Source organism: Callorhinus ursinus, unplaced genomic scaffold, assembly GCF_003265705.2.
Source record: "Callorhinus ursinus isolate GAN/ISIS: 27379988/994484 unplaced genomic scaffold, GSC_fseal_2.0 scaffold12, whole genome shotgun sequence".
Lineage (NCBI taxonomy): Eukaryota > Metazoa > Chordata > Mammalia > Carnivora > Otariidae > Callorhinus > Callorhinus ursinus.
Genome location: NW_027397074.1, coordinates 84,973,771 through 84,985,931, shown reverse-complemented (window position 1 = coordinate 84,985,931; position 12,161 = coordinate 84,973,771). Strand labels below are relative to the sequence as shown.

At 65.8% G+C, this 12,161-nt stretch overlaps 1 protein-coding gene across 1 annotated transcript in view; it reads right to left on the bottom strand.

The window, feature by feature from the left end:
* SSPO (SCO-spondin) overlaps nucleotides 1-12,161 on the bottom strand; it is a 51,769-nt gene that overhangs the window by 2,017 nt on the left and 37,591 nt on the right. Inside the window, 33 exon segments of the mRNA XM_073898559.1 lie at nucleotides 99-197; nucleotides 444-476; nucleotides 478-662; nucleotides 1,455-1,501; nucleotides 1,612-1,664; nucleotides 1,666-1,755; nucleotides 1,857-1,906; nucleotides 1,909-1,983; nucleotides 2,160-2,362; nucleotides 2,501-2,639; nucleotides 3,081-3,197; nucleotides 3,374-3,532; nucleotides 3,874-4,152; nucleotides 4,428-4,474; nucleotides 4,699-4,823; nucleotides 5,068-5,198; nucleotides 5,809-5,988; nucleotides 6,348-6,697; nucleotides 6,862-6,888; nucleotides 6,971-7,077; nucleotides 7,079-7,124; nucleotides 7,404-7,650; nucleotides 7,745-7,876; nucleotides 8,625-8,739; nucleotides 8,741-8,793; nucleotides 8,968-9,177; nucleotides 9,706-9,754; nucleotides 9,757-9,854; nucleotides 10,024-10,065; nucleotides 10,250-10,473; nucleotides 10,661-10,749; nucleotides 10,751-10,822; nucleotides 11,927-12,078. Of these exon segments, the coding sequence (XP_073754660.1) occupies nucleotides 99-197; nucleotides 444-476; nucleotides 478-662; nucleotides 1,455-1,501; nucleotides 1,612-1,664; nucleotides 1,666-1,755; nucleotides 1,857-1,906; nucleotides 1,909-1,983; nucleotides 2,160-2,362; nucleotides 2,501-2,639; nucleotides 3,081-3,197; nucleotides 3,374-3,532; nucleotides 3,874-4,152; nucleotides 4,428-4,474; nucleotides 4,699-4,823; nucleotides 5,068-5,198; nucleotides 5,809-5,988; nucleotides 6,348-6,697; nucleotides 6,862-6,888; nucleotides 6,971-7,077; nucleotides 7,079-7,124; nucleotides 7,404-7,650; nucleotides 7,745-7,876; nucleotides 8,625-8,739; nucleotides 8,741-8,793; nucleotides 8,968-9,177; nucleotides 9,706-9,754; nucleotides 9,757-9,854; nucleotides 10,024-10,065; nucleotides 10,250-10,473; nucleotides 10,661-10,749; nucleotides 10,751-10,822; nucleotides 11,927-12,078 (4,025 nt within the window).

Here is a 12,161-nt window from a genome sequence, read left to right as displayed (position 1 = left end):
CACTGCCTGCTCGAGGCCCTAAGACCAGCCTCTGGGGAGGGACGGAGGAAGGACCCCAGGGAGCTGCTCTGAGAGGGCAGCAGGGCTGCTGGCGGTACCTGGGCACAGGTGGGGGGGGGTGGGCAGCGCTGGGTGCAGACACTCCTCCCACGGAGGCAGCAGCAGCTGTCACAGTCCTCCTGCCATTCGGATCGGGGCTGGGGAGAATGCGGGACATCCTCCTCTCCGCCTCGATCTCCATCTCTCTGCTGGTTAGGCTTTTCTACGCTACTACCCCCTCCCTGAAACCAGCAGCCAGCGACTGAAGGCGGCAACAGGAGTTTCAGGAGGGAGGTGGGCCGACAGAGCCCAGAGACTGTCCCAGTGGGATGGCCCTGGCATAGAGCGGAGGAGCCCGCGGACGGGAGGGAGGCCTGGGTTGAGGAGGGGCAGCGGCGCCTCACCGGGTGGGGATGCCCGTGGCGCCAGCACTCGCAAGTGGTCCACGGGCGCGCAGAGGCCCGCCCGGCTGCGCAAGTGCCCGAGCCGGCACACACAGCCCGGGGCCCGCCCCGCACTGCAGCTGCCCTGAATCTCCGTGGCGTTGGGCTCCCGGCACGTCCTCTCGCACAGCCCCAGCTCCCCAGGGGGCACCTGCTGCCACATTTCCCCGGAGGGGCACTCTGCCAGGGAAGACCCCACCACCACCACCACCACCACTCAGGTCAGCCCTAGGTCCAGCCTTGATTCTCCCCCGTCCCACGCCAGGCACCCCTAGAGTCCCTCCTCCCTCCCCAGTGCTGCCCACTCTGCACTTGTAGGGCCTCCAAACACAGCCCTCTGCTCTCACGCACCTTCCCAAATACCAGCAGGGCCTAACTCGCATCTTGCCTTTTCCGGGAAGCCTCCCCTGACTAGTCCTGTCCACCGTGACCTCTCCTCTGGTGGCACTGATTTCCCGTCCTGTGGGTGCAGCCTGCTTGTCAGTGGGCCAGAAACCGTCTCCTGTCTCTGTTCTGGTGGGTCAGTCTGCCCTCAGCAGCAGCACCAGGCTGGGGTGCTCGGGTCCCACCATACCTGTGTGCCTCTGAATCCACACAGAGCCCAGGGTGCCAGGGCGGGGCACAGGTGAGCCCTTAGCAAAGGCCTGTTGACTTTGACCAGATGGGGGCAAAACAGCACAGGGCAGATACCACCTGCCCGGGGGACTGCCAGACAAAGACCCTGTCTTAGCTCATGCTCTCAACCTTTGCTTCCTCCTCTGCAGGGAAAGAACCCTCCACTTCCTGCCTCGCTCACAGCCCTGCTCTGGGCACACACAGGAATGCCCTCAACATCACTGTGGACAGAGCAGGGAAGGGGCTTCTTGAAAGAGATAGCATTGCCTTTGTCCTCAGCAGGGCCAACCACCCCCCACCGCCCCGCGCCCCCCGCCTTTGGAAGGACCAGCAGGGGCCTAGACAGCCATATCTCACCGTGACAGTCGGCTAGGGAGCAGTTGAAGGCTCCATCTCGGCAGATGCTGGGAAGACAGAAGCATGGGTTCCGATGCCTCCGAGGCCCTGCTCCCCACCGCCATTCTCAGCAGCCCTGCCCTCCACCCCCTCCCCACCTCAGCCCCCTGGTCCGCACCAGCGGGTACAGTTCCAGATGAGCACAGTCCCTGGGGGAAGCTCCCGGGCCTCGCTCTTCAAGGGGCAAGGTAAGGCCCCACGGCAGAGAGGTCGGGGTGCAGGGGCATGCAGCGGGGGGCACACACGTGCCACTGTGCAGCAGCTGGGGTGGTGCGGGCTCCAGTTATACTCAGACCCACTTCTCCCCCTCCCCCCACCGGGCTGCTCCCCCTACGGGAGTCGGGACACGGCACCTGGACATACCTGCTCTCCAGGGCAGCCGCAGCCAAGCTGACAGGGTTCCTGCACACAGGGGCACCAGGCTGCAGATGCGAGCAGAGGCGTGAGCACGCGGTGGCACAGGCTCTGAGCACCTGGCCAGGTAGGCACTCTGGGGTGGGGGGGAGCGCACAGACAGTGAGGTGGAGTCCTGAGGAAGGGACTGCTCCCGGGGAAGGGACTGTCTCCCGACTGGCCCCCTGCCCTGGCGAAGGCCAGCTGGGACGGGGGCCAGAGCTCAGCGGCACTAGAGGGAAGGGGCAGGTGCCCACCACCCCAGGTGCTCACCAGGGCAGGGCGTCAGGTTACATTCCTGCCGCTGCTCTGTGTCCCGGCCCTGGCATGGTATCCCCGCAGGACCCTCCTCACAGCTCCGATGACCCTCCGTAGTGCCCCCACCACAGGGAGCAGAGCAGCTGCTCCAGGCTGACCAAGACCCAAGGACAGGGCACTCGTGGTGTGGGCACATCAGGGACCCGTTGATACAGGTGCTGTGGACAGGGGTCAAGGGCACGAGTCAAGGGGAACAGAGCCTTTGTTTCCCAGTAATGCCCATAACCCTGACCTGCCCCAAGCCTCCCACCCAAAGCTCCCGAGCCCCCCGCTTGGCCACCGGTGGGCAGCCATACCAGTTTTGGCAGTGCACCTGTGCCACCTCAGCTGGGGCCACCGCCCATGAGGCACTGGGGCTGGGGAGGCCACAGCGGCAGGAGGAGATGGGCACGCAGGGCCCATCCTGTATTAGTTGGCCAGGCGGGCAGCGGCAGCCTGGGGGTGGGGAGCAGAAGCAAGATTCACGCTCCGCAGGCACACACAGAGGATCCCCCTGGCCGCCCGTCAGAGTCCAAAGCCTCAGGCGCACCCTCCCCCGGCCCCAGCCCCAGCCCCCACACTGTTTCCACCTCTGGAGCACAGGAAGGGGTCGCTCTAGCCTGTGTGGGCCCCACCCCAGGAACCCTTGAGGCTGCCTGAGAGCATCTTCACAGACACAGCCCATCTTGGCTAAGGCTCGCTCTCTGCAGGAGCCCTACCCAGTTGCCGAAAGTGACCCAAGGATCCACTTTGCTGCCCTGTCACCCAAGATCCAGTACAGGAGCATGCCCCCGCCCACGGGTCTCACGCTCTCTGGAAGCAGGAGGCAGCGAAGCAAGCTGCCCTGCTCAGAGGCCCTAGAGCTCCCAGGCTGGGCTGCAGGCATGGCCTGGCCACCTGGGTGGCACGGCCCTTGCAGACACCGCACGTGGTCCCAGAGGTCGGCACAGCTTCTGGGGCATCGGTTGGCACAGTCAAGGGTGGGCACGGTGTCCCGGGCTTCGCAGCTCTCCCCTGAGGACCAGAAGGTAGGAGTCTGTGTTGGGGGCCAACTCTTGGGCCCCCCGGGACAGCACCCTCCCCTCCCCCGCATGCCTCTAGCAGCAGAGGCAACAAACATCCTGCTCAGGCGCTATCTTGTATGTTACAGTCCCTGGCCCCTCCCCCCCAGATTCTGCCATGGGGGTTACCTGGGCAGGGCCCCACATTGCAGCTCTCAGTCTGAGCCCGTGGCCCCCGGCAGCCCCCTCCAGCGGGTGCCGCTGCCTCTCTCCAGCGTAGCCGGAAACCCCCACTGCAGGGCACCTGGCAGGGGCTCCAGGGCCCCCAAGGACTCCACTGGCCTAAGTCTGGGGAGACAAAATGGAAGTCAGTACCCAGGGCCCACCTCCCCTCTGCCTCTTGCTTCCACCCCAAGGCCTCAGGCTCTAGCCCTGCAGACACTCTGACATGCCCTGAGCCCCTCAGACCCCCTTCCTCCTTTTTTCAGTGGCTGCATGGATGCTCCCTGCTGCGGGCCCACCCAGCGTGAAATCCAGCAGGCCCTGGGGGCAAGCAGGAGGCTTAGCAGGCCTGCTAACCCCCTGGCTACTGAAATAAACAGCATGGCCCAGCCCTACCTGGCCAGGTGCCCCACCACTCTCATTTCAGGCTCCCTGCTGCCCTGTTGGTCTCTGCCCCTCCTCATTACCACGGCAGGCCCTCGGGTCCGGGCAGAGGCGCTGCTGGCTGAGTGGTGCAGTGCAGAGGTCTGGGTCTCCAGCCCACGGCCTCCCCGTCTCAGGGTCCAAACAGAGGCGATGGCGGTGCTGCCCCGAAGCCAGCCAGGGGGCCAAGGTCGGGGAGCGGCCAGCTGGGTGCTGAGACCAGCGCTCCTCTAGCACAGTCCTGGAGGCAGGGGCCAGCACGCCACGGGGCAGGCAGGGCCCACAGGGTGACCGCTCGGACCACCCACTCAGAGGAAGAAGACCTAGGAAGGGCAGCGAGTGGGCACCTTCCCAGGGACCCTCCCCCTGACCACAGATCCCAGTGGATGGGGAGGGAGGAGCCCCAGTTACGACCAGGAAGGGCTGGAAATGGGAAAGGCTGTAGGAGGTGTCAGGGAGCCAGGGTAGGGTGACCCACTGTCCTGGCTTGTCTGGGACTGTCCGAGTCCCAGCACTAAGAGTTCCAGACTCGGGAAACTGCCCCCCGCCCCCAGTCCTGGGCAAATGGGGACAGCTGGTCTCTCAAGTCCAGAGTTACCTTGACAGCCCTGGCTGGTGCAATGCAGTTCTCCGTGCTGGCATTCACTGTGGGAGGGGGTGGTCGGGGTAGGTTTGCTGAGGCAAGACTCAGCCCAGAGCGGTGGTTGGGGGGCTGATGTAGGGGCGACGTGGGCTCTGGGCTCATTTGGAGCAGGATGAGGTTGGAGCTGGGCCCCGGGGCCTGGGGGATTTCCCTGTGGGGCCTCCTCCCCGCCCCCCATCCCCTGACCCCAGCCCTCTGATGCTGCCTCCCCGACCCCATCACTCACCACTCTTTGCAGCCCAGGTGCAGGCGTTCCCCGGGGGCCAGGGTCACCGTGGCTCCTTCTCCTGTGAGGTGCAGGCAGCTTCACTGCTCTGGGGGAATGCAGCCCCCGGCCTGCTCCAGCAGCCCCTGAGCAGAAGGGGACATGGAGACAGGGATGTGTGGCAGCCATCTCTGTACCCTGGTGCCATACTGTGTCTGCTCACGGCGGGTGAGCCAGTGGTGGGCACGTGGGCACAAGGCAGAATGTGAGGGGCTCTTCAGGGGCACCATGCAGAGGGGCATCGCCCCGGCATCACGGAAGGGAGGCCGCGTAGGAGTGTGGACAGAGCCCCCCTCCTCCTGGGGCACCTCCCCCAGCCCCACCCCTCACCTCTGGACAGTAGCAGCCCGGCTGGCAGGGCGGCAGGTCCCGGCAGAGCCGATGGCTCAGGTGTGTGGCGCAGAGCCCGGCACGGGGTGGGGCACAGGCCCGGAACTCAAAGGGAGGTGGGCAGCTGTCCTCTGTGCGGGGAACAGAGGCTGGTGGGGGGTCGCCCAGAGACACCCTCCACGCCCAAGCCCGGAGCACACAGGACACGATCCCCTCCAGGCCCCTTGGGGTCTCCCTGTAAGAGTGCAAACCTGCCCCCAGGCTGCCCTAAGGACTGGCTAGTGTCGCCCCATCGAGTGCCCACTCGGCCCCCAACGGTGCCTCTAGGAAGGGTCATGATGGTTGGGCCGCGGAGAGCCAGGTAGCTGCGTGGAGGATGCGGCCTTCAGGGAGCTAGGGGCCTGGCAGGTGCTCCCGGGGTTGGCGGATGGGGGACAGGAGGGTGGCCACCACAGGAGGTGGGCAAGACCTTCTGTGCCCAGGGGGCTGCTACAAGTGGACAAAGCCTGCAGCTCCAAAGCGGGGAAATGACAGCGGAGCCGGGAGGGGAGAGGAGCGGAGCCTCGGGATGGGATGTGCGAGTAGCTGAGGGTGAAGCAGGGGAGTGACCGGGCTGCTGAGGGCGCGGCTCAGTGCAGGCAAGGGCACCTGCTCCGAGGGCCCGGGGGCATGGAGGTCGGCTTGGAGAGGAGCTGGGAGGCCCTGCTGGGGCTCAGCTGTCTGGCGTCTCGCTCCTGGGGCCTCACCCCGAGCAGTTGCCCATGGGGCAGGGCCAGAAGTGGCCGTCCAGGCGCGTGCAGGGAGAGCCCTCCCGTGCCGCTCCCGCTGTGGGCGCTGGTCCCTGGTGCCGGTAGCGCTGCTGGACCAGCACCTGGCATGAGCATCACGTCCAGCCGCTCCAGCTGCTCCACAGGCACTCCTCTAGGGACCAAGGTGGGGGGGGTGCCAGCCAGGCTCCTCCAGCCTCCCTCCTCCTTCCCCTCCCCTTCACTCTTCCCCCAGCCCCAGCCAACACCCTGCAAAGCAAAAGGGCAAAAGGGAGCCAAAAATTCAGACAAGTCCTAATTTGCTGTGTTCTCTGTCACCCAGGGGCGAGGGGCGCATCCCAAAGAGCTCAAAAGGAGAAGATGGTGAGAAGAGGAAAGAAACTAGCAAAATATGAGGGAGATAGATACACATTTGAGGGAGCAAATCTGGGGTTTGGGAAACCATGTTACTTGCTGAAGTTTCCTGAGGCAGGCAATCAGGGGAGCGGGCTTCGCTGCCCCATGCACACTCACCTAGGCAGGGCCCTGGGTAGCAGGCCTGGGTGTCCAGGTGGAGGAAGGTGCCGTTGCAGGCGGGGTCGACTTCAGCCCGTAGGCACGGGCAGGACCCAGAGCAGGAGGCCAGGCCTGGGCCACAGCTGCGGGAACAGGGCCCCCACGGGCCCCAGGAGCAGGCCTCCAGCAGCCCCAGGCAAGACTGCCCTCCACAGTGCTGGGTCCGGGTGCCAGGGCCCAGGCAGGGGGCCCCCCTGCGGGCAGCGGCCGAGGCCATGCAGACCCGGGTGTGAACCCGGCTTCCACCTCCACAGGAGACAGGGCATTCAGACCAGGGGGACCAGAGCGTCCAGGCCCCGGGTACTGTGGGAGGGCACAGGTGAGGTTAGAGAGGCCGGGGGGGGGGGGGGCGAGCATTCACCGCACAGGGGGATGGCAGCGGTGAATAGGGCTGGGAGGGAAATGTGAGACAGAGCAAGCAAGCTGGCCTGAGGCTAGGAGGGTGAGGGAGGGTGGGATTGGGATGGAACCCCACTCGCTGTCTTCCGGGGTGCAGGAGCTGAGGGCAGGAGCCCGGACTCAGGGACGCTGCCCTCCTACAGGACAGTACCACCCCGTCCCTCCCCCTGCCCCAGGCTTACCACTGCTGACACTTGCCCTGCAGCCAACTGTCCCCCAGGGTGTGGAGGCGGGCACCATGCAGGCACAGGGGTGGGCACGGGGGCTGAGGGCAGGGCTGGCTCTGGGAACTGCTCCTCCCGACACTCTGGGGCCCAGGAGCCCGATGTGGAGGACCTGGGTGGAGCCCGGGGCAGAGAAGGTGAGAGACAGCCCAGGGCCCTTCATCGCTCCGCTGTCTCCTGGTGAGACACCTGACGGGCAAACCTGGGGGGGCTAAGGAAAGCAAGGATGACCCGGGCCAAGAGCTGGGGCCAGAGCACGGGGGGTATGCCGGGGGGGGGGGGGGGGGGGGGGGGCAGGATCCAGGAGCTCTGTATCAGAGAGGAAGACCGAGTCCAGGCGGTGGGAGACTGGGGTTGGGGGAGGTGACGCTAGCCTGGCCCAGCCCCATACCGGAAGCGGCTCTGCTGCCCCTCGGGCCCACACGAGCTGCTGCAGGGACTCCAGGCTGACCAGCGGCTCCAGGCGCAGTGGGCAGGCAGTGGGCAGGGCTGAGCCGTGCAGGAGAGGCGCCCAGCTTGGCAGGTGCAGGTGCTGCAGGCCTCCTGGTGCTGGCTGCCCCGGGCCCAGCTGGGGCCCTGGGCCTCTGAACACTCGCAGTGCCCAGTCGGCACGCAGCCACCGTCCTGCTCCAGGAAGCCTGCGGGGGAGGCAGCCCTGCAGAGCTGCGCCGGGGCCCACCGGCCTTCCCACTGAGCCGCGCTGACACGCCGCGGGGCCAGGGCCGCCCCTACCCTCGGAGCAGCGGCAACCCGGCTGGCAGGCCTGGCCGTCCTGACACGCGATCCCCTTCTGGAGGTCTGAGTGGCGGCGGGGGCAACGGTTGGCACAGCTGACCGTCTGCATGCCTGCCGGGCAGCCCTCCTCTGAGCAGACAGGGAGGACCTGAGTCAAGAGGGGCCCTGAGCACCGGGGCTCAGAAACCGTCCGCCTGCCTGCCCGGGAACTGCTCTTACCTCCACGAAGCTATACTCCCAGCCCTCTCCCCCTGCTGGTGCCCCTGGAAACGTGGAGTCCTGGGGAGACCCGTGGGATCGGGACGTTCTGCGTGACAGGGAGTCCCTCTTACCTACCTGGGGGTTCTCAGCACCTAGCCTGGCACCCACAAAATGTCACTGAGCTGGACTGAACTTGTGCATCTAAGAACATGCTCACCTCCACAGCTCCTTTGTGTTCGATATGAGGGATACTGGGGAGCTCGGAAGGACCAGTAAGGACCAATGAGGAAGCGAAGCTGGGAGCGGCGTGTCTGCAAGTGGCCACCCACACCCCAGGAGCAGGTGCACTCCTGACTGTAACCCTCAAATCCTCCGGAAATCTTGACCGGGCTAGGTGGTTCTTCAGGAGATGGGAGGGTGGGCAAAACTTCGAGAATCAGTTCTGGTGCAGGGTGGGGGCAGGCAGGGGCAAGCATTCTGGCAGCTCAGCCCTGGCCACAGCGAGTCCCCGCGCACGGTACCCGGATCCCGCCATCCGACCCTGCGGGCCTGTTTTCTCTGCTGGCTACTGAGTGTCTCCGTCGCAAGGTGTCGTGGGAGTTAAATTAGGGGTGGGATGGGGAGAGCTGTGCAGAGGGCAAAGGCCACCAGGGATGCGCTATCCCCACCACCATACCACAGGGCAAGGGATTGCAGAGACACGCGTGGTGCCTCTCCCCAACACAGGGGGCACCCCTGTTCTTGGGTGGGGGGCTTGAGCAGCTGTGACTCCTCGGGGATCCCCCCCCCCCCACAGCTCCGGTCACACCAGGACCAGGGACTCCAGCGTGACCAGCCTCCATGCACTGCATGGCAGAGAGAAGGGCCACATGAGGGATGATCTAGCTCAGGCAGAGGGAGGGCCCCCCCCCCCATGCACCAGGAGCCTTGGGGCAGGGTTCTCGCGCTAAGATGGAAGCGCCACAGGGGCACCTGGGGCCATGGAAGGGCCTGCGCTGGTCCTTAGCAGCCCTCCTCACCTGGGCAAGCCCGCAGGTTGCAGAAGCGGTTCTCCTGGTAAGCGGTAAGGATGTCGGGGCAACAGTGCCCACCGGGCCCTGGGGGACGGTAGGCCCGCAGACGGCGCTGCTGGCCCACCCCGCAGCTTCGGGAGCAAGGTTCCCATGGGGCCCAGGCGGTCCAGGAACAGTTCCCAGCCACACAGCCAGGGCTGGGGCACAGGGGCAGCCCTGCGGGCCGGGACAGGACGGAACGAAGCGAGCTGGAGCCAGCCCTGACTCCCCCGCCTCAGCCCAAGCGCAGAGCTCCTCATCCACCGGGCCGGCCAGGCCCTCGTCCAGACCTCTGGGGTCCTGTTTCGGATCTGATACTGGCTGTTTCGAGGCTTTGGCAACGAGGTCTCAGGGGGCCGTGCGTGGTCCCAGACTCACCGGAATGCTCAGGGATTCAATGGGAATTTGGGTGAGTGTTCAGTACACACACAAGTGAGGGTTTGCCGGTGTGGGCAGGGCCTGGAGGCCCCAACAGCTGCCCAGCCTGGCACAGAGCACCCCGGGTCCAGAGTCACACATGGATTCATGATTCCATATCAGTCTGAGAACTCGGTATTTGCTTCAAGGGTATTAGATGTTGGGGTTGGGAGGTTGGACATGGGTTGGGGGTCAGAATGAGCTGCTGGAGGGAGGATGCTGGGCTTAGAGGGGACGGCCATGGTTCAGACACGGGTCAGGGTCAGAGGTCAAGACTGGAAGGCGCACCTGTGCAGGAGGGCAGGTTGCAAGGGCGCTCCTGTGACGCGTCCCCCCCCCGGTGCAGTTTGCCAGGCATAGGCAAGCACGGCTGTGCCAAGCAGGGTGAGTGGCGTCTGTGCAGGTGTGAGAGCATGGGGACCATGGGCCCCAGCCGCCTGCGAGGATAGGAGGGAGAAGCATCTCCTGTTGAGTCAACCCTGGGCTCCCGGCCTCCCGGGAAGCAGGGCTGGGGAGGAAGGAGGCTCTGGGCTTGTTTTCCCAAAGGGAGGCCACGTGCGAGGGGTACAGCCAGTCTGGGGCTGGGACCCACGGAGTCTGGGCTACCTGGAAGGCTTGTCACGGGCTCCACTGTGGACCCTCCAGCCCCTGTGCCAAAGAAAAGCCCTGCTCAGGATGTTTCTGAGTCTGCAGTGCCCCAGGACCAAACCTGAGGCTGGTGGCCCAGTTCTAAACCCACCCCTATCTGATTCAGCCCTTCCCTCCTGCTGGGTCTCCCACGGGCCCTCCAGGCCCCAAGCGCAGCGAGACTCGCCCTTCCCACTTCCCTCACCTGGGCAGTCTGGGCTAGAGCAGTACTTGAGGTCCCGGCGGGGCCCACCGCAGCCCTGGCTGCCTGGAGCTGGGGAGGGCCGCACACGCTGGCGGGTGCAGGTTCGGGTGCCCAGCCCACCAGAGGAGCGGGAGCATGGGCCCCATGGCCCCCAGGGACTGAAGCCATCAACAGCCTTGGAGCAGTCCCCCACCGAGCAAGACAGCTGCCCATGCACACAGGAGCTGGGGAAAGGGCATGGGGGTGAGGTGCGGGCAGGATAGACCCTGAGAGAAAGGGGGGTGGGCAAGGGTATCCGCCCCAAAGGGTGAAGGGACAGATCCAAGGGTAGTCAGGCCAGGCAAGGGCAGGGCAGCCGGTGTCTCCCCCTCCCTTGGCTCCAAATCTCCCCCACTCTCGCCATCCCCTCACCAGTTCCTGCAGCCTGTACGAAGGCTCTGGCCTGAGCCCAACTCATCCCCAGGCCCAAGGGGCTGACCACCCTCTCCCAGAATGGGGGGGGCGAGCCCCAGGGTCAGCGCCGGCAGCTCCCAGCTCCCACAGCAGCGAGGCGGTGAGCACACAAGGGCGCTCCTGGCGGGGCGGGAGCAGAGGGGAAGGTGCAATCGTCTAGGCCCGGTGCCCGCTGTCTGCACTGCGGCCCAGGGAGGCGGGGAGGAAGGCATGTGAGGCTGGGGGTGCTGCTCTGGGCCCCAGAAGAGCATTCCCTGGAGCAAATGGGACAGTTTCCCTGAGTCAGGGCTGTGAACATGAGAGACTAGTGGCCTATGAACTTGACCCGAGATGGCCAGTGGCTTTCTTGCATACAGCACTTAGCTAGGACCCAGGCAGGGTCAGCAGAAGTCCTTCCAGGGCAGGACTTGGAGAGAACACGGAGGTGGAAAGAGGCTCAGCCAGGAATCAGACACCCGGTCCCTAGTTTTACCGATAACTGTCTACATGACCCGGTGTGTCCCTTTCCTTTCTTGCAGCTCACGCAGTGTCATCAGCTCTACGTCAGGCAGGTGGCTGCTCAGGCCCTTCTGGAACTCTGGCTGGGGGCAGCCACCCGACACCGGCTTCGAGCTTAGGATTAAAGCCTGGGACCAAAATCCCCACGCACCTGGAGAGCTCCGCAGAGCACAGCTGGCACCTGCCTGTTGTCTGGACCCCAGAGCGGGAGACAAGGAGTCTGGGGCAGAGTAAAGGTGAGGGTATGCTCCCCCACCGGGGTGTGGCAGGGAAAGGGGGCAGTGAAGACCCACGATTCCCGGCTGTGGCCTGAATGGTGTGGAGAGCACTGGGCCTGGCAGGAAACTGCCCTGAGGGCAGGGGGGCACCTGGCCCCACGCCAGCCACGGGCGGCTCCACGTGGGAGCCCCCCCCCCCCGCCACGGGAGCTGGCAGCCAAGGAGTCGCTGCTGAAGAGCAGGAGCCCAGGCAAGGCCCCCGTTCCAGGGAACCGGTGACATCACCCCAGCTGCCTGCTCGGGGAGCTCCACCTCTGCCTGACTGCCCCGGGCAGCCAAGGCCTCAGACAGCCTGGCAGGCCGAACGCTTGCCTGGGGTCACGTGAGGAAGCGCGGCGCTGTCCAGAGGACAGGGTCTGCAGGGCTGAGCAGCTGTGGGTGAGAGGGAGGAAAGGCAGGGGAGGGGAGGGGAGGGAGGGCTTGGGCTCCTGGCTGAGAGGGTTCTGACCTGGACACAGGACAAGCGGTGCTGGAAGGTGCCCACGGGGCAGTGGCAGCCCTCCCCGCAGCCCACCTGCCGAGTGACGTGGGAGCAGGAGAAGGGGCACCCCTCGCCGGGGGGGCGCTCCTGGTACAGACGTCCAGCCGGGCAGCCTGCCTCTGGGGCAACCCTTGCATCAGGGCCCGGCTCTGGCCTGTGCTGCCCACGGTGGCTCCTTCGACGCCCACCCCGCCACCTGCTT